At 43.6% G+C, this 19,786-nt stretch overlaps 1 protein-coding gene across 1 annotated transcript in view; it reads right to left on the bottom strand.

The window, feature by feature from the left end:
- The window catches only part of robo1 (roundabout, axon guidance receptor, homolog 1), a gene marked incomplete at its 5' end in the record, with an annotated part of 156,103 nt that overhangs the window by 89,347 nt on the left and 46,970 nt on the right, over nucleotides 1-19,786 (bottom strand). The window contains one exon of the mRNA XM_079225397.1: nucleotides 18,585-18,911. Coding sequence (XP_079081523.1) covers nucleotides 18,585-18,911 — 327 coding nt within the window. The remainder of the gene's footprint in view (nucleotides 1-18,584; nucleotides 18,912-19,786) is intronic.

Genomic DNA, 19,786 nt, shown 5'->3' with positions numbered 1-19,786 from the left:
AATGTAGAGGAATTGTTGTAATTTGGCTTTAACAGATGGAAGGAGATCTGGCATTCAGATTCAGAACAGGCTGTGTGAAAAAAAAAGAAGTCACGTCCTTCCTTCCTGTGCAGTTACTAAGTGGCCCGAATTATCTGGCACCCCTGCTGAGAGTGTTAAGATGATTCTCCCCATACATCCATCATGTCTGTTTTCTTCCCCTCCCCCAGAAATACAGATTCTACCAAACTACTATAAAGGGTTGCTGAGGGACATTTCAGTTTGGTTGTTTCTTTGCTTTAATTACTTCTTTGAAAATGTAGTTTCTGCCATTTAAACTATCTCCGTCGTTGACATTTTCCAAATGCTGTTGCATTAAAAATGTAAAGCACGGCGGTGGAAGAATTGTGCCCCTTAAAGACAGAACTGCAATCGTTCATGCTGTCCTTTCTAAACTCACTGCTCACATATTGTGGTGGTTTGAAGAGAAGCATCCAGAACGTTTTATATATCGCTGGTCTACAGTATTCGGGACCCAAAATCATAAAATCTAATTTTACTGCAGAGTGGTTTGCAGAAGAGTGAGAGGGTGACTGTGAGGCTGCAAAGGGAGAAGCGTCTACAGGGAAAACTCAAAGGCACAAAATGAAAGACGTTTTAAAACAAACCTCAATACCATCACTGGCTAAAATAATAGCAGTGCCTTCCTTCACTCTCTCTCTTACTCTCTCTTACCCCGTGGCTGCTGCCAGAAGGACGGCCGCACCGCTGACCTCACAACTCCCACAACGCAGATCAACTGAGGACAAAACCGAACAGTTGCAGCAGACATCTGCATGCCGGTGTGATGTGGAGAAATGACTGAAGGATCCAGATTGGGCTTTTTGAAGTCTCTTGGCTGTTACCTAGTTAACAAGCCTTTCAATTAGCAGGAATGGAAATCTACAGCAACAAATATCACTAAACGCAGAAAAATGGTTCATTTGGAGCTGAACTTAATTAATGCAATTCATCTTGCTCCCAAGAGAGCCAAGTAAAACACAGATAATGTATACAACGAACAACGGAGAGCGAACAGAGATTTTAATTAGAAATGTTTTTCAAACAACTCCGCCGTCTCAGCTGATGTCCTCCTGGCGCCGTTTAAATAGTCTCCTGCATAAATCAGGAAGCTCGCTGCAGAGTTCATTATGCATAGAAATCAGTATAACGGTCCTCAGATTCTAAAACATGGTCCCAATTTTCTACTTTTTCTCCCTAACTTCACCTCCAATAACAGTACTTCTTATTGTCCTTATTAGAGCTGCAACTAACGATTAATTTAATAATCGATTAATCGATTGATTATTTTTTCGATTAATCGATGAATCGGATAAAAAAATGTTTTTATCAAAAAAGCGTTCATTTCCAACCCTTTATTCAAAAACAGAAGTGACAGTGCAAAACATCTTCAGAAAGTACACAAACAGGTTGCTCCTTGAACATCCCTGAGCTGTTAATTAAAACAACAAAATGGACTAACACTAAAAACATACACATCTATGCTTTACATCTGCCAAATGTGAGCCCTTTTTACTGTAATTGATCCCTCCAGAGGCTGCATTTACATACCCTGCTTTATCAATATGCATGAAATACTGGACAGAGGGAAGCTGTACTGCTCCATATAGAGCGTCCTATTCCTTAAACTCTTTCATTCTGGGTCTCTTATGACCACGACGTCACGTTGTTGGTTAAGCCCAACTACGTGATTTGCTTCATTCTACTTTGAGTCAAAAAAAAAAAAACAACCTGCAGCCAGATCCGCCGGTGTGCCGGTTTAACGTTAACGAGTGACAGCGTGAACTGAACCAGACCGGGGGGTTACGGCATGTTCCATCACGTTACGTTTTTTTACAAGCAAGACTGAACTGTAATGGAACATAACGTAACTTTAACGACAATACACAACCAAACACGTTAGCTAACGCGATAGCAAGCTGACTAGCTTCCATTAACAACAAGTTTGAGGAACATGAAGACGCTGATTGGCCAAGACTCGACTTGTCAAAGATCTTCTATTTTTGAGAACATCACAACCTCAGCTTTTCTCGTGTCTCACTCCAATCTCAGAAACGCTGGCCGGCCAGTTGCTCTGCTCCGCGACTTATTGCCCGGCGTAATAATCGCGCGACACAACGAATCGATAATGAAATTCGTTGCCAACACTTTTGATGATCGATTTTTATCGATTTTATCGATTCGTTGTTGCAGCCCTAGTCCTTATTAAAGCAAAGGGATTCATTTTTAAAGTAGCCTATAAGACAGGCCGAGCCACGGTGGAATAACAATTAACAAGTCCGCTCTGATATATTATTCATACGTAGCTGTTTGCTGCGCACAGAGATGTTCAAAGGGTGCAGAGCTAATGATGCCAGAAGATCTCTGCATACATATCAGATTGATCCCAACTTAAAAGGTATTGTCATATTGACTGTCAAAACATTACAAATGTAAGCAAAGCATCTTTAAAATACATCCAAAACACATGCAGCTATATGTCTGTTCCTTGAGAAGACCTTCCGATGATAACTGAAAAGAAATGAAGAAAATAAATTGGATAACCAAATTTAATTAGGATGAATACAAAAGCACAAGGCCAACTGTGATGCCTAAGGGGAGCACTGTACTACTCCAATTACAGATTTGTTTTTTTGTAGGTCAAATCTCAGTAGTATGGCAAGGATTTAACTAATATTCAATTACACAGTGGCTTAGTTCTAATATAAGCCAGTAGATTTAGCTGTCAGTCAAAGGTTGACAGCATGCAACATTTAAACTATAATATATGGACACAGTGTGGTGGCCACGACAGATGTGTTTAAGCTACAAAGATCCTGCATCCTGCTTGGACTTCCTGGTACACAAGCACACTGTCAACATTGTTTATGAGAGGTCTTTTTCACATGCCGCAAAACGGCTGTGTTCTGGCCAGTGTCAAAAGTGGGATTCATATTGCACGTTGCATAAACTGCACTGAGATTTCCACAATGCTGCAATTCTGTAGTGCTACATTTGAAAGTGAAAACATTGTGAGGCTTAGAATTGGAGAAATGCAGCGTGCAGAGCCCCCCCACACAGTAAAGAGGTGTATTGAGGTAGACAGCTCATACCACCCGCCTCCCATATAACATTAGTCCTGGCTGTGTGTTGCACATTCCAGCCCCCTTGATAGTGTCAGGGAAGTGGGGCCCCTCCACTGCGGATCCATCTATAGTGCTAATCCACCGCTGGGCCGTGCAGGACAGGGGACGACCAAACATAAATAAATGGGTCAAATCTCGGTCTACTTTTCCCATTTCAATCAAGTGCTTGGATGGAAACCAGACGGCACGGTCACCTTCAAGGGTCAGTCCTGGCTCAATTAGAAAGCCCCTAACTGAAGAAAAGCAAGTGATTATTTTTAAGCTCTTAAAGTGTCTCTCCCTGCTGGCTGAGAAGTGGGGATCAGGAAGATAAAAAAAAATTCCCCCAAATCTGCCTTTCTCCCCACACAGGCTGTCGAAATGTATGAAGTTCATAAACAGAGACGGACGGGATTAAAAGGTGCAAGGAGGGAGGTCAGAGACAAGCGAAAGGGAGATTGAGGACCCCCGACGACTCTGTCGGACAGATACCAGTCGACTCGACGGCCAGCGCCGAGCTGAGGCTCCACACCGCTGCAGGAAAAAAACACTGAGGACTACAGGACAAGTAATGTCTGGAAACGAAACCCTACTCTATTTATTAAAATAAAGAGTGGAATACATGGTGGGGTTAGTGGTCTCTATACCCAGGAAGCATTATCATGTAAATGGTAGTTACCGTACAGTAAAAACCCTACTTTTACAAATGATAGCAGCTCGGCCTCAGAGAGGGAGGGCCACATTCTACACATAAGTGCTCTTCAGGGACACTATCCCTGCTTTTTGTCTGCTACTCCAAAGAGAAGCAGCTGAAGAGCTTCCATTTCCATTGCTGAACACTATGCACTTTGTCTATGAAACTTCCATATCGCTTTCTCTCTGGCAGTATCTGTGTGCATGCATGACAGGTGCGTGAAAATAAATGAACCCCTATATCTGCTATGTCTTATTTCCTATTATTTCACAGACTAAGTCCTCAGCACAAATTGGCTTCCATAAATAACTGAGGAGTTTTGTAAAGCGGTGTTCTATTTGTGAACTGGGTATTTCATTAAAACCCTGCTTGATAACACAGTTCATTTGATTACCTTGATGACATCCAGCTAGTTTTATGCCCTACAGCTGTACCTCCATCTACTTTCACTCATCACCCAAAGTGCAATTCCACTCTGAGCAACATGCAGAGCACTACTAGATATCATTATCCAATCCCTGTAATTTGCGCAAATATGGTGATGACACTTCTTTGGATCGGGAACAAAGCAATAATATTGGTAAGAAAAAGACAGCTAGGGGCAATGGTAGTTCATCAATGCCGTAATCCTGGTGAGCGAAAATGTAGCCCAAGAATCTTTCCAAGTTAACCACTGTTTACTTTCTACGTCTCACTGTGTTCCTGACCCAGGGGTCATACTGTGGCGATGTCCATATCAGACTGAATACCTTCTCTTGGTCCAGTGCGGAGACATTTAACTCTTGTCAGCCATTTACAGGCCGAAATGCTGTCAGCAGGACGGAGTGATGCTGAAGCTCTCTGATGAATACAGGCATGGAGAGGATATACATCGGTTTCATATGGAGCATGTTGATACACCCAAAGTGCACATACAAGTACACACACATGCACACTTCCACACATCCACACCCGCACACATCACTGCTGAAAGATTTTTTCCTTGGGTCTCATCCGTTACACTTTGTTCCACAAACTCACTCACGATCATTTGCAGAAAAGAGAAAACCTTCACGAGCATCTGTTTAACTTAGTTCTGCAAGAGTGCATCTGAACAGCCTTTTAACTTGACATCAAAGCTGACCGATGAATATAGTCCATACAGTACTGAGCAACTATGAGCACTCAGGACAGTTCAACTGGAGATATGGGACTAAGAGGAACTATGATTACGGCATGGAAAAACCTGACAATAAGGAACTCCATTGTGCACTTGTGACCGGGTTCCCATAATGGCCTGGATGTAATAATACATGATTTTTCATAATTAGAATGAATCATTTGTAAATGTATGATCTAAAAACTGCATTATATCCTGTTTCATCCAAAGCTCTACAGTCTCCACTCCAGTCGCAACATCTAGGCTCGCTGAGGAGAAGATTGCCATCCTATGAAAACAATTGGAAAACACTGATATATTATTGTTACACATAATGAAATATGGTTTGACACTCCTTTACCTGTCCAGGAAATTCATCAAATATATCGACATTGGTCTCTAAAGATATTCTGAAAACCCCACGACCAACAGATAAAAATATTTTCCTATTACTTCCGAAAACCCCGATAGTCATGGTAATGCAGGGGTGTATTTAATGTCGTCCACCATCTCCATCCAGCAAACCTTTTGTCTACAGGACGAATAGATGCTCATTCTCCATCTGTGGATGAGAGGATTAACATGCAGGCGAAGGGAGAGTCTTATCTCACCTTGCAGAGATAAATCAGGCAGGGATACGACGCTGCTCTGGAGAGCAACAGAGAGGGAGACGGAGGCATTTAAACAGAGAAGCCACATAGTCTGCTCGCCAGACTGTTTGTTTAAAACCTGCTTTAAGGGTTTATGCTTTGCTCTGCCTGCCCTTAGGAATGAGCAGCCAATGGCCGTGGGCTCCAGGGTTGTTTGGAATGGGCAAAATGGTCACCTTGATCTCTTCTCCTGTGACAGTTTCCAGACAACGTGAGGCAGAAAAGCTGTCTGCTGACAACTTGGCCTAGTTTTTCTCTACAGCTGACCAAGCCCTGCTTTTTCACCTTTCTTGGGAATATCCTGACGCCTTCTCCTGTATGCTTGTTTTGTGGTAGCCAGAAGACACGCTTGTTTTAACAAGTCGGAAAATAAAAATCTGACCTGTGAACAGTCTTCAAATTCACACATGAACATCACTTGTGGCAGCAGCCAACCAGAATTGCTCTGCCTTCTGATTGCCATCCGAACTGTGACACACTGTTCTAATACACGTGTGCACAGACTTAAATAAAAAGATCAGAATGTCAGAAAAAAAATCAAATTATCTTGCGCCCAACAGTACATGGCAATGCAAACGTTATTGGACTCCTTACAGCTTTATGGTCAAGATGAATAACAGTTGATGTTCAAAATGAATATATTTATAGTATAGAGGACAGCTATAATAACATATGTGTGTCTGGAGGACAAAGCTGACTTTATGTGGCTTTGCCTAAGGGGAAATACTTGGAATCTTGTGCGGGATGAAAGGAAACCATATTTGCTGATACAATTCAAGCCTGAGAGGGCTGCAGCAGAAATTCTTTGTGTGACAAAGTGAACAAAAAAGAATCCAAGTAGTGGGTGATCCACAGGCATCGCAAAGGATTTGTTCTTGCAGCGTTGCTTTGCCACAGCCATTACTGCCATCTTTGAGAAAAATAACTTCTTAGGAAGGACAGACACTGAACATATGCCTCAAGTACAGGAGGAGACACTACTTAATGCATCTAAGTGGTAGATTTTACACACTATTTAAAAAAAAAAAGTAGTGTGTATGCGTGTATGTGAACCACCTAAAGCAATTAGAAATATAAATCTGCAGGATGGTCTCACCAATCGTTAATTACAAAGAGCTTCAGTAAATGAATACCTGAGAGAATAAACCATCAGGAATGTTGGTGGAGTCAATGTGCATAAATGATGAAATACATGTGCCTGATGGGCTGAAGATAAGTGTAATTCTAATTCTGAAGGGATATTCAATGTCCTTATGGGACTACTTTAACAACTGATTAGATCAGGACAGGAACACACTCGCATCACAAGAGTCATAGTGGAGGCTATAGCTGATAATAAAGACAGTTAGGTAATGGTATTTTTTTTTTTTTTTTTTAAAGTGGAAAGTGGATACAGATGGTGCTGGAGAAAATAGTTCTTTCATCTGAAAATGCTGTCATTAAGTTTTGCATATAAAAAAAGTTCACCGCCACAAAGAAGGCATCCTCGTCAAGGTGACCTCTGGGGGCGTGAAACATCAATGGCTCAGGTGCAGGCCAACTGTTCTATTGAAGGTGGGAAGCTGAAAGGAATCATAGCAACTTCAAACAAACCATTGGCAAGACCAAGAGAAAAAAGAGAGCACTTGTAGCAGTTGACATCAATCAATAACGATTTGGGGAAATGGATTCCCATTCTGTTGACCAAAAGCAGTGCTGGAGGGGAGAATAAAGATTCGGAGCCTCAACGAGAGCACGATGGCCATGAAGAGTTTAAGGGCATGAATTACATTTAAGAGCAACTCGCATTGTGAACAAACACTGCAGCGCCAAGGGATGAAAGCCAGCTGTCAGGCCACAGTGGCAACTGAGTGCTTCACCGCTGAGGACAGTGTCTGTTTGCCAACAGCAAATAACCGCCTATGGCCCATTTAGTACCATCTCTTTTTATATCCTGCAAACAAAAGCAGTCTGCCACTGAGATGATACAAGCTCTTCTCAGTGGCTAGTATGTGGAACGAGCCCAAAGCCAACACAGTAAAGTACTCTGAACTAACCCCAGTACATGAACACTGCATACTGCCAGGCCAACTCAGAGGAATTCTAAGTCCCTTCTGTTTTGGCTCATTTGTTATCCTGGCATCTGCCTGCTTTGCATGGAAAAGTGTTCATTGGTCAGGCATCAAGTTTAAGAGGAAAGCAAACGTATCACACAAAGACCAGTTTTAAAGTGACACAATTCCTGATACAATATTTTAGACCGGAAGTCATAACAGAAATATTAACATTAGTCAGTTCAACAGAACGTCCAAAGTCACGTTAAAAGGCTGGAAGGTAAGCAACAGACCTGGGTCATAACAGGGATCACCCTTCATTGCTGAAGCTCTAACATAGAGGAGGAAAAACCTTCTGGTAGAACAGACTGGTGTAATATGGCCCAAAGCCATGGGGCTGCCAGTGATTGCAAAAAAAGAACAAGGAAACGAGTAAAACAAAAAGAAAAAATAAGAGTTGAGACTTTAGAGAGATATCTCAGTTGGCAAGTGCTCAAACAACCACCGAATGCAGGCACATGTAGCTATAAACACACACACACGCTCACAAACAAATGTCACACAAACACGCACATCACACTCTCTGGGACACGCACACATACATTCTATGGCAGCGTGCTTATAGAGAGTTGCCAGCTGTCGGAGATCTTTGAGAGAACAGAACACCACCTGTCCCCTTATCTTCCCCTCAAGAGCCAAGAGAGCGTCTCCGTCCAACTGGAGCCACCTCCATCTACTCTCTCATCCCGTGCTTAATGGCAGCTTGTCCTCTATTTTCTCCTCAACAATTTATCCCTGTCTTTGTTGTTCCTTCCCATCTCTCCTCCTGTGCGTTTGATCTCAAAGCACTACATTCTGTGCAGTTCTTTTGAAGCACATGAAGGCTTTCTACAAGTGAGTAATCTCAATGTTGTACCAGGAGTCCTGGTGCTGATGAGGCCTGATGTTTGAGGTTTAGATTCAGGTTAGGGAGACATTTTCGCCAGATGTTGCTCCTGTTGTTGCCAGATAGGAATCTGGCCATCAGGTCAGTGACAGTGTGTGTGTGATGGGGTGCAAGGTCAACATTTTTCTGTCTCTGTGTTTACATTTCTCACTCTTTCACCTCGGTGCCAGTGTTTTGCTTTTGGCTTTGCTGAGCGTTTGGGTGAAGATAGACTGATGGAAGCCAGGCCAAAGCTTGGGCCAACTCCTACCATAGCTTTGCTGCGTTCTGTGTAAACACTACTCAAGGTGATACCCTCACTGAGAGTAAGCACAAATGATAGCAAAATCAGTCCTGGCTCTGGGGTGAAAACAGACTTACCAGGCTCTGCTACAGTCCATTTACTAATCTAGAGCAAAGTGTTAATGGAAGTTTTGCTCGTAGCAGTTAAAACCGGAGAGCTTGCTCACAATCTGTGTTGACAGCTAGAGGGACGCTCATCAAATAAAAGCAGCATGTGCAGTTTCCAGGTAACCAGCTGTGGTGAGAATGTGTGTATGATGGCAGTGCTAATGGGCCAGAGTTCCTCTAGGAAACAAACACAGACACACACACACATGCACGCACAGAGACCTGCCTGATCATACTGTACACACAGCACAGGAGCACTTTAGCCTGGGGAAGGCTGGGGGAAGAAATGAGTGATGGTCCAACCAGCCGTCTGGAAAAGATGGTCTGACTCGTGCAGGCCGGGCTGATGCTTTTCAGTCAACCTGAGCAGCACTATAACAGATGGAGGTCACCACTGGGTAGCACAGCTAAAATTAACCCAGCAGTTTAGCATGAATTAAGATGGGCCCCTGGGCAGGGAGCTTGCATCCCACAGGATTGAGGCGGGTGCTGGGCAGGGAGTACCAGGCCGGCAGGGACCAGACCGCAGCTGAGGAAAGGTTTCACGAAAACAGCAGGGTCGCTCTGTCCCAGAGCAGTCACTCCAACTCCTCTGAGGTTGAATGTGAATTTACATGGCAGTGGTGAACCTTGGGTAATGTGATTAAATCCTGGCAACACACTGAGCGATGATTAACTTATTCTCTCCCCTCTCTGTGCCCTTCCATGCTGCTTTTTGCATCTCTGTCAGGCAATCAATAAGCTATTATAGCTCCAAACAGTAGGGTAAATTAACTTACGGCTCCACCTGCAGAGTCGGCACTCTCCACTAATCCCATTGGCAGGGAAAAACGAGACTGGACACAAAGGCAAGGCCCCCAGATCATCTGCTATTGCACCTTGAGTATCGGCATGATGCTCACATAGAAACAGGTTCTGAGGACCAGACATGGCACGAGTGGTTACATTGGAGAGTAGGGGCGATTTGCAGTGTCTCATATGAGTGAGTACTGCACCACGAGTACAAGAAAGGGGTTGTGTGAAACACTGTGGAGACTGGTTAAATGTGTGTTGAAAACTGGTATATGTGAGTGTAAAATCCTACGCTATTTTTAGAGAGGTGAAGAACTCTGTGAAAAGGACAAGCTATATCCTGCCCGGTCACTGAAGGCTTTCTATCCCATCCATCAGATTGGAGCCAATCGGCTAAATAGAGCTGAGGCACCTCTGACAGATTAGAATCTGATATGAGTGCAAGACAGAAAAGGAGGGAGAGAGAGAGAGAGAGAGAGAGAGAGAGAGAGAGAGAGAGGTCTGCAAGGGAGAATAGAAATGTCACCCCCAAGCCTAACAGCAGCACTATGGTCATACAATACCAGGCCTCACTGAGTCAGATGTCAGCTATTTCAAACTCACCCACAGCAACCTACTACTGTTTGAATTTTGAATGGATCCTCTCCACTTCTCTCCTTTTACACATGACGTCCCCCTGTCTGTCTTTTATCCAACCCTCTGCAGTATATAGTTACACGGAGATCCTTTTGTATCCTGACCACACCCTGTTCAGAAAGGTCACGCAGGCACAAAGAAGAGGTGAGGGTGTATTTGTTCTATTCATCGCTTAGTCAGGCTGCCCTTCTCCTTATGCTCCTAATTAGACTATTGTATACGTTTACATACACTCCATTGACAATTATGTAGTTAAGCCTGGGGTGCGTAAACATCATTCTGGAAGTTAATAAGGAGAGACAGATGTTTCAAACTAAATCTTTTTCAGATACGAGCTGCTTGCTCTGTGCATCCTTTTCTTTTCATGCCCTTTGTCATTAGTGCATCATTACTGTGGTAATGGAGTCAATCCATTCATTTGTAACGTGAGACCTCGTAGGCTGAATAGCTGGGGCTTAGAAAATGAACTGCCGGCACTACAGAGAGGTCAAGAAAACTGAAAGCTTGCATAACACCGTGATAATGAGCAACAACACTTGCTTATACCAGGACCTATTTTAGGACACGCTCTTGTATCTATGGCACGGCAAGGAGAGACAAATTTTCTCCCAATTGTTGCTTTAATTATCAGAATAGCTACCACAGCAACCAAGGACAATTAGATGTCAATTGAATGTCATCATGTATCGCCTGTTGCCGTTTGTCATTGAGTGATGGCGGGGCTGTTGCTGTCCACAGTCTGCAGCAAGTAGACTGTATTTCCTTTGTAGTCAGACAGCACAGGGTAGATCATTATCAGTGTTTGGCGCTGCTGCTTACCTAGCCAGCTCTTCCTTCCTGTCTTATTCCAAGCTCAGCAACATGCTACAACTCTGATAACATTTCAGATGCCAACCCCCTGTTCCCTTTGTCCGTCCCTCCTCCTTCGCATTGGCCTTGGGAATAAAGCCTGTTTTGCCTCGATATTTTTCTCATCACGGGAGACAGTGAGGGAAAGCAACACAGTGGGGAAGAGGGATGAATATGAATAGAAAGGAGAGGGAAACACGAGATAGCATGTTGCGGAGAGAAGATATCAGATAAAGGCTGCAATAGCACAAGGGTGTGACAGACTCGGTTTCCCATGTTATCAGTTCATTGAACCTGGCTCCTGTTAAGCAACAAAAACTCCTCCACAAACCCAACAACTCGACAACTTAGGGATACATTTTATGTTAGGGATAAAAAAAATATACTATATGCCAAATTGTCAGGAATATCCAGAACCTAGTATGTGATTGTTACTGTGCCAATATACAGATGAGCAGTATGTCGACTCATGCTGGTTCATGGTACAGTGTACCATAAATTGCTTTGTTTCACTTTCACAAAAACAAAATAAACTCAGTATTTTTGGAGCGAGCTTGTCAAGTATGTGCCTGACATTTCACTGCTCTTGTTTTGTACCATTGCTGTGCTTTATTTCACAGCTAGATGTGTGCACTGTCTGCTGAGAGTTAGAGCATAGCTGAAAAACTATCAATAGGTGGCCAATTGGTGGTCTGTCTCCTGGGAGTAAACAGTGAAGATGAGGAAAGAACACAAAAAAAGGCCATCACAAGGTCCATGCAGGCTCACCTTAAGTGGACTAAGTCTTGAGCACATTTTTTTCCAACTTTGCCAAAATATGTGCCCCTTGTGCACATTTCTTCTAACTTCGCGAGAATGGTGTCTGAAAATCCCTGAAGTTCCAGTCTCCAAACCCGTTAATCCTCCCTAACTCCATCGTCTCGGATCGAGGAGCATGATAGAAGGTTTCAAGTGAGGGCTTAACCCAGGTTTAATAACCAGAGCATGTCCGCGGAGCAGAACGCCTTGTCATATGACCAGACACCAGAATGCAAGCACGCACAAACTTCACACACACACACACACACACACACATAAACACACAGCCTCACAGGCCACAGGAGTGGCTCAGACCAAGAGGAGATTACACCTCAAAACAAGAGTAATACCCAGGTCTCCGCAGAAGAAGTGGAGATTAAAGTCAGCAGCATACATTCATCTGGTTCTCACAAGCACCGACACTCAGCTTACCACCAAGAGCATTTATCACATAAGGAGCAAAACCAAAGACACATCTCAGACAAATATGGAAACAAGTTAATAAAAGATGCACATGAAAGAGAAAATACACTTAGTGCACACACACACAAACACAGATGGTTTTTAAGAGGGGCGAAGTGAAGGTACTCAGGTGCTATCAGTCGAAGTACAGGACTGCTGGACTCAAGTGCTTGCATACTGTATCTTATCTGCCCTAGACTAGCACTTCATAGTATTAATATCATACTTCACTATCCTGGGAGCCTGCATCCATCCTAGCCATGATCCTGTTCTGAGCTATAGCCAGAGGCAAGGATTACATAGAGATGAATAAGCAGTCACTGTGGCGACCAGAAAAAAAGAAAAAAAAGCTCTGACGCACACGAGTCTCGGGAAGTGTCCAGACACCCAGACAGAAAGCTGCGCAGTGGCTCTGCTTTTTCAAAGACATCCCGAGATATCTGGACAATGTCAATGTGAGTAAATGGACGGACTGCAAAAACCTCCACAGAAACAAGAGAAGAGGGCTTTAAGTGGACTCCATAAGTCAGCGTTCCCTTCCTCTTTAACGGAGACGCGCCATTTACTACATGGATGCACACTGAGAGAAAATCTGAAAAGGCAAGAACAAAAAGGACGTCAATGTGAACAGGCTGTGTTTAGCACATCTGACACATTTTACTGGTTATCTTTATAGAGAGAGATCAAACAGGGAAATATCAATTCCACTAAAGGGACGGACACAAGCGACGCCTTCTGAATAAGTATTTTACGTTGCGTTGAAAACCCTTGTTCACCAATGCTCTGTGTTTATCGCTTTGTGGTGCAATTTCCTCCCTAATTCCACCCGTTACAAAATGATAAGATGATAAGATACGGAGTGGGAGTCACCGGGAATCACATGGAAATCAAATTATCTCTCGCTCTGTTAATTTGGATCCTCCTTGTCTTCATCCTGTGTCTTCTGTATGAAGACAAGAGACAGACGGAGGGATGACAGGGGTTCTGATGTACTTTTGGAGGCCATGTCCCCCTCGTCTTCCCTGGCCCAGTGGGCTGTCAGAGACGGGCAGAGCACGAAGTGATTGATGGGACTTTGGGCAGGCTGCTTTACCCACGTCTGTACACCTGCCCCTTTAGCTCATGTACAGACTCCTTCACACAACACTCTGATAGACATTGTTCACCAGAGTGTAGACACACTGACACATTGATGGAATCAAACAAACATACGCACACAACTCACGCACTCCCCAAACACAGCAGGTCTTGCCTCACCCAATCTTGTTCTTCATTCTGATAGAAACCAAACCATTCATACTACTTTCTCTCACTCTGCAGGATGTGTGTTCTCTTTTGGCTTGCTGCCAGTGTTTGCTGTAAAACAACACAAAGCAGCTAAAACTCTGTCAAAAAGCTGCCCTGCTTCCCTGCTCTGGCTCTCATTCGCTGCTACACTGCACTCTTTCCCATGGTGAGCGTTTTGAGCTCTTGGCCTCGCATCTCGCCAGCAGTATTAGTGTTTGTAGGGTGGGGGGTGGGGCGGGCTACGCGTGGGCGAGGTTGTGCTCGTGTGTTTATGTATACCATGCTAAAACAATCCCCAAATCAGTGTGACATTTGACACATTTTTACATGACTGAAAGAGACATGAGCATCGTCTTTCTCTTCACTGCAGGCTGCTGTCAATGCAGCGAGGGACAACTGCGTTTTGGGTCAATTATGTCAGCCAATATCTGCCAGGACGTGTCTTAAGTTTTAAGGCACGTATCCTGGTCACTGAGTGCAGTATGGGATCAAAGGCACCACACATTTGTTTTGTAATGCCACACTTTGTATGTACGTAAAAATGTTGTATTCTATAAATTCTGCATTTTAGTATTGACCAAACACAGCAAATAGATGCTGCAGGTTTAATTGCATGGATTGCATTGATTATGCAAACGGCCCGAAGGGCTAAATATGCTAGGTTCAACAGACCACACGCAACATGCATGATAAAAATATTTCTCTGCATATATGGATTGATGGAAGACTAATTAAAATGCATGTGTGGAAAATATCTTCCCTGCTGCACTAACAGCATTGGACTTAAATAGCCATGGACAGCAGAACACACGCAGCAACTGTTCAGAGGAAGATACACACAGCAATAAACCATCATTTATCAAATTATGGTTACATACAGGGATTTTCTGTGAAGCCAACACATGCCAAACTTTTTACACTGGTATGAAACAGTTTTCTTAGCAAGACAGAGTTCAGCTTTGATATCCACACTGACACACACAAACACACACACACACACACACACACACCATTGGGATTCGAGATTGTAGAAGGGGCCTGCATTCCAACATAAACCAGATCGGAGTGGAGGCCAAGGAAAGTCTGTGGTGTGGAGCCCACGCCTCAGCTGCCTGTTGACTCATGAAGCAGACCCTGGCTGTGCCGTTTGCACCAATTTGCTCAGAACCTCCCTGAGACAAATAACTGCCACGGAGCTGTAACACACTCTGCCTTCAGTCCCCTGGCAGCTTGCCACCACACTCAATGCTGCTTCTGCTGGGGTTAGCCGTCCTGATTTGTTCTCCTTCTGCTCTTGCTCTTTCTCTCTCCTTGTCTTTGTCTCTAACTTGCTCACTCTTTCTCATAGTATCATTTTATTATTGGATATTGCCGAGCAGAATAAGGAGGTGAAAAGGAGTCCACATGGTACCCAAAATGACAAAAACAGGGAGAGACGTGAGCAAGTCCATGAATAAAAAAAAAACTACAAAAAGAACAGAGAGCTGATGCACTAAACTGCCACTCTTATAATAAGTTAATGAAAGGCACCATGACAAATACATAATTACTGTGACACCAGGTAGTGAAAGAAGCAGTTTCAGTCACGGGTTTTGCAGTGGAGAGATAAGGAGGAGTAAAGAGGAGAGTTAGGTGAGGGCAGGTTCAAATTAAAGTCAGATGTCATGTGTCAAGAGCATCGGCCTAGGTGTTTTTTTTTTTTCGGGGGGTGAATATTAAGACTCGATTCTTTGAGAGCCGCATTTCCTGCGAGAAAGACAGGCGTGTCCTTAGATCAGTGGGTGGTGGCCATCCTGCTTTTCGACTGGCGCATGCCAGCCGACTGTCGTCCGCTCTGCGGATGACCCCTAATCTGTCAGGATGACCCCGACCTCCTTCAACACATCCGGAGCCCCGACCTCCCCCGAGTAATCGAACGGTCAGGGACGCCAGCTGGCTGCACAGGGTGACGGAGGTTTCACATGAGCGTCAAGATCAATGAGATTCGGAGATAAACTTGGCTGACTGGAGTTATATGCAATGGGCCACATTCAAGTAAACACCCCTTTCGCTTCTGTTGTTAGTGGCTGTAAAAAGTAAACTCTGCCTGTGTATAGAGGAGTCTGTGTGTGGATTCAAGGCCTACAGCCAAACGTGTGCGGTCAGCACTGTGCAGTCAGCCAGGCCACTAGACAGCAGGCCCTGAGGTTATCGCCTGCTCAAGTGGAGCACTGGGCCGTCCATTACCTCACTTTACTATCTCTGCATCCAGGAAAAGGGAAACAAGCTATTCAGAGAGCTTCTCAGGGGCCTCCTCCACCGTGCTCGGTAAAGGACATTACTGTGACAGTTTACAGTGTTCTACACACATATTGTGTCAGTGATTACAAAATAAGTGAGTGCATTCTCCATTACATTCTCTAACAGATTGTGGGTTTTGGAGAAAACATGAATAGCATCTAAAGATGCACAGATTATGGAAATAAAATCCAAATGTTTCAAATACTTTTTTCGTAATAATTTCAATGTGGCCTTTCTGTTTTTAGTTATTTATCAACTGGAAGTTGTTGAGCACAAAGGAAGTTCATTATTTGATGTTGATATCTCTAATAAAAAAAAAACAATCACACAAAAGGAAAATAATCCTATTTTAAGCCTGTTTGAATATACAAGTCAAACAGGATTCATGGTAAATGCATTAGCCTAGGCTTTGGGCAAAGAGGCTGAGATAGAGAGATTGTGTGCTGTACTGTGCATGTGGTTAATGATAAACCAAACAAACTGGGTTAGCTTTCCTAGCCTGGCAAAACAGGACTTGTTGAAACTTGGATTATGTTAACAATCACTGTTGAGTAAGGGAAACTGTAAAAGCCAGGCTCTTAGAAGAACATCGACAAAAAGTTGTGTTTTTAGCTTTTATAGTGAAAACGTTAGAAGCGGAGGACTAGGCAAGGTAAACAAAATTAAAACCACAACTTCCTTCTTTGGAGTTTCATTGGAAAATAAAAGCCATGTGGTTCCCTCAACTTACACTGAGTAAGTAAAACAAGAAAAGAAATGTCTACAATGTTCAACTCATAGGGTATGACAAGCATCCTTATTGACAACATAGCATCCAAAGGGCATTTAAACTTCTCTTAATGAGCCGGATTTATGTTTCTTCACTCTGTAGTTTAAATGAAGCCCTGGAAAGACAACTTCTGTGTTTCTGGCCTGTTTTCTACGGCCTTTATTCTTTGGCAGGGTTCGATCCCGGTTGCTCCGACAACATAATTATATGTAGTTAGGCATGAGCTGCAGAGACGGGAGTGAGAGACACCAACTAAGCGAGAAGGAGAGAGAGGGCTGGAGCACAGTGGCTTGTCATTATGGGTCTGTTTGAACCTTATACAGAATGGGCAGCCCAAACCTGAGACTGAGCCAATGGTACTCTGGTCCTCACGAGTCTTGCCAAGTGTCGCTTTTTTCTACTTGAGAAACCCACCTAAACACTGTATATCATGTACTATCAAGGAGAATACGTTTAGCATCATGGACAGTTATTTTGTATTTTTCTTTTTTTGTATTCACAATTCATACTCATTAATTTGCCTCTAAGGTAGTTTGGATAATTATATTTAAATGATGCCAAATTGTAATTGTTATTTTGAGAAGTTTTGCTGGCATTAGATATTGGAGGACATACGAGGACACCTAAAAGGAGACAGCTCATGGAATACATTATAAAAACCCATATTATTATAGGGAAACCTGTAATGGTCTCTAATCTAATGCTTTTCAAAATATTGAAAAAAGCATTAAGAGCAGAGCAGTTTGTGGCGTCTGGACTCTCCAAACACCTTTCATAAAAAAAAAACACAGCACGCAGCTCACACACACACACACACACACACACACACACACACACACACGCACACACACACACACACACACACACTTCTTTCTCTCCTCATCTTGATCTGATTACAGTGAGCGGGTTGGTGACAGACTCTGGGCATGCTTGAGGGGCGGCTGATATCTGAGCGCTCCTCCTCAACCTTCACTCTCAGCCAGTCAAGAGAGCAAAGAGATAATGTGTATGAAGAACTGACCTCACCAACGACAGCAGCCTTTAAAGAATAATGGGAACAAATTTGTCAACACAGGTCACCACTCACAAAAAGACTAAATGGTTTAGAAAGATTATTTTCCCTTCCTTCATCGCATACCCGCAGACTGCCAAATATACTCATAGCTAATATGTCTCCCCGACTGCTTGTTGACACTAGAGATGCTTAAATCCACTTTACATCAAAGCCAGCCTGTTGTTGCATGAGTGTGGCAGACAATAAAGGGAATAGCTGATACTTCAATGAAATGAGTGGGAAAGCTCCTTATTAAAAGATGACAAAACACAGATGCAATGATTGCATTCCTTTCGATAAATAACCTCATATCTAACTCTCGGACAAAAAGCAGAAGCAGGGCCCAAACAGAAAGGGCTTTGTTCCCATTGTAGCTCCTGACCACCTACCATGGGCCCTTTAGTGAAGCGCTCACCCTGGAATGATCAGGCCACTTCTCCCCCAAGACTCCGCAGCCCTACTGAGACCGCTGGGCCAAACACATCCTGCCCATCTCCTAAGAGATTATCCAACTCAATGAGCACATTGAGCACATTGAGCACATTGAGCACAGGAACACTGAGGGAAACTGGAGACTGCTATTCAGCGGCATCGAAACCCCAACTCTTCCATTCACACCCACAGTAAGGTCAAAGAAGAAATAAGAGGATGTGTTGCACTTACTGGCTACTTCCAGCGATGCGTTGTGGCTCACTGCCTCTCCCAGGTAGTTGCGGGCAACACAGATGTAGGAACCTTCGTCCGGTTTGCTCCGTCGTCCGTGGACGATGCGTAGAAAGAAGAGGGAGCCGCTCGGTAGCAGCATGCGCTGAGAACGGGGATTGTCCCTGTCCGTTTCCACCCGCTCTCCATCCTTGTACCACTCCACTGTCGGGGTCGGCCGCCCCTCCGCCTTACAGTTGAGAGTGGCGGGCTCCCCCTTGGAAACAATCAGGTCAGATGGATGCTCCACTATCCGGGGTGGAGAGTCCTCTTGGCGCAGACGGGATCCTGAGAAGAAATGGCAAATATGAAAGTTTATATCTGGGCGGATACACCATTGGATGGATTCCAAAGTCCTCATTTAACTCTGTTATGATGACATATGTTACATAGGACCTACATCCATTATCGTGGACTCTATAGGACAGTTTTAAAGGCAACTATAACATCCTGTGGATATATGTTATCAACATAGCAGGCATCCTTGAAATACCCAGCAGAAATGTTTGAGTTCAACCTATATTCATGTTCATATTCTAATTATTGACTCTTGGGAGATCTTTTTTTTTTCTCAAAATGTTAGGATGAGTATTAACGTACTATATATATTGATGCTCCACAAGTATGTATGCTTCTTCACTTCTCCACAAAATATACTAATAAACTATATTAATATATTTCATTTCCATAAAGACAATATCATTTGAAAGAAGTGGAACGTATTATTTCAGGCCCAATAACAGGTACTGCTGATGTCAGTAGTAGAGACCAAATAAACTACCATTCTGTGAGATAAGTAACCCTTTAATTACAGGAACAGCTCCTTTATTTAAACTTTGCACTGCTCCAGCTATGCGACTCCATCATTTCTCAGATCAAAGAGCAAAGAAGAAGAAAAAAGGAGGCAACAGTAAACAGGAATATGACAGGCCATTAAGGTAAAAGGAAATTAAAAGATAAATGATAAAATATGGATGCAGTGCATATCTTTGGGACAAAGAAGGAGCAGGAGTAGAGATTACTCTGTTGAAGAAAGGCAGAGGGGCCAACAGCAGTGCCAAGGGGGTTAACACCCCAGTGCTATCTCAGGCCATTACCAATGCTCTCCGACCAGTCAGCTGTGGCTATCAAACCTGCTTTACATGCAAATTAGCTTCCTGTTG

Source organism: Taurulus bubalis (genome assembly GCF_910589615.1).
Source record: "Taurulus bubalis genome assembly, chromosome: 10".
NCBI lineage: Eukaryota > Metazoa > Chordata > Actinopteri > Perciformes > Cottidae > Taurulus > Taurulus bubalis.
This window is presented reverse-complemented; position numbering and strand designations above follow the sequence as displayed.